The sequence below is a fragment of the Perkinsus marinus genome (genome assembly GCF_000006405.1).
Source record: "Perkinsus marinus ATCC 50983 genomic scaffold scf_1104296958234, whole genome shotgun sequence".
NCBI lineage: Eukaryota > Perkinsozoa > Perkinsida > Perkinsidae > Perkinsus > Perkinsus marinus.
Genome location: NW_003206847.1, coordinates 20,316 through 21,842, shown reverse-complemented (window position 1 = coordinate 21,842; position 1,527 = coordinate 20,316). Strand labels below are relative to the sequence as shown.

At 48.7% G+C, this 1,527-nt stretch overlaps 2 protein-coding genes across 2 annotated transcripts in view; one reads left to right on the top strand and one right to left on the bottom strand.

Moving 5' to 3' along the window:
* Pmar_PMAR005975 (tubulin beta chain, putative) overlaps window positions 1-24 on the top strand; it is a gene marked incomplete at both ends in the record, with an annotated part of 678 nt that extends 654 nt beyond the window's left edge. The window contains one exon of the mRNA XM_002774352.1: window positions 1-24. This exon is cut by the window's left edge and continues 4 nt beyond it. Within this exon, the coding sequence (XP_002774398.1) occupies window positions 1-24 (24 nt within the window).
* A 334-nt stretch (window positions 25-358) lies between these two features.
* On the bottom strand, window positions 359-982 carry Pmar_PMAR005974 (hypothetical protein; the record flags this gene model as incomplete). The annotated part of the gene is made up of 1 exon (XM_002774351.1): window positions 359-982. One exon carries the CDS (start codon window positions 980-982, stop codon window positions 359-361), a length of 624 nt encoding a protein of 207 aa, XP_002774397.1.
* Window positions 983-1,527: the final 545 nt, after the last annotated feature.

Genomic DNA, 1,527 nt, shown 5'->3' with positions numbered 1-1,527 from the left:
GAGGAAACTGCTAAGCGCCGTTGAGGAAACCAAACGCATATCTACCCGCACTTCTTTTCGAAGGCGTATAATAGGAAATTGAGGAGAGTCTCTTCCATTCGTAATAGAAATCCAATCGCGTGTGGAGAAGGAAAGTTCACCTCTCCTCCGTTATCTCTCCTCTTGACACTATTCGTGAGTCCCTGATAACACTGAGACTTTCGTCAATCACATTGATCTCGTCCAACGTAAACGTGTCGTGATAGTGTATTGTTATACTGCCTACTCCTTTTGGCAGAGTGCAAAAGATTCGTTTGATGCTTTTTGATCGAGCCAACACAAAACCAGCACTGTTGACAACAGGTCGTTACATGTAGCATTACAATTCTTCACTGAAAGGCAATAATTCCTTAGGCTCGTCCTTCGTCTTCAAGACATAGTGCAACATATCATTGCTGTCATACCACTCCTTCGCCACTTCACCCATCACCACTGGTAGATGCACCACCTCACCATCTTTCAAAGTGAGCTTGTCCCCCAGTAATGTCAATATGCCTCCTGAAGTCTTCGGTACAAAAACATGGGCACTGCCCCCGTGATCGTCGAAAACCACTCGAATTCTGTTCTTTTCATGAGCATGCGCAGCAGCTGTTTCAATGGCCTTCTGATGGCGACTCGATACCACACGATCGTCCGCTTTGCCGCCCTCTCTTGGTACGGTTATTGTCAGCTTCCCAGAAGTCTTATCGAACTCCACGCGAGTTTTATTCAAATTACAGTCGTCTCCCAGCGTGTAAAAGCGTTGCATAAGACGGCTGACACCATCGTGTTGTGTGCTAGCCCGAATGACCAAGCCATGGGCGTATCTTTTCACAGAGACTTTCGAACCATAGCCGTCCTCATTCGGATGGTTATACGCCGGCACTTCGCCGTTTATAACGACCGACTCGTTGGTGACACGCATGTGGAATCCGCCAGAATGACCGATGGAAGCGGACGACATTTGCGACAAGATTGTGTGAAACGCCGTGGGTAACATGACATGCGTACGCAGGAGCAGTCGTGGGTGTTGTTGCATTGAGAGCCCTGGAAGGTCTAGTGGCATTAGACCGTGAAGGGCGCCAGCAGCGTGGATGAGGTCGTCTAATGGGGAGGAGATGTGGCCGAGGTGTGGTATGAAGTCCTCATTGGAGATATCAGCAGGGTTGGAGAGCACTCTAGCCTCTTCTGACGCACTGCTGAGAACGACGACGACCACATATAAAGGAGCGAGCCGCCAGCACATAGTAAAACCTCGAATTCGGGAGTCCATCAATATTGACAACACGATAACAACAGACCCAGAAAATCCAATGTTGGTCATGGTTTGCCACACAGAGGATGAGGACGGTCGAATATGCATTCTTTCTTCTTCAAATGAGCTACTCCATAGCATTTCCTCTGTGGTCCACGATGTTGGTAGTAGCAACGAGAGCTCGAGAACGGCGTCATCTGTTTCACGATTGACCCTCTCTCGGAAGCTCATCAGCTACCACGGTTTGATAGTCG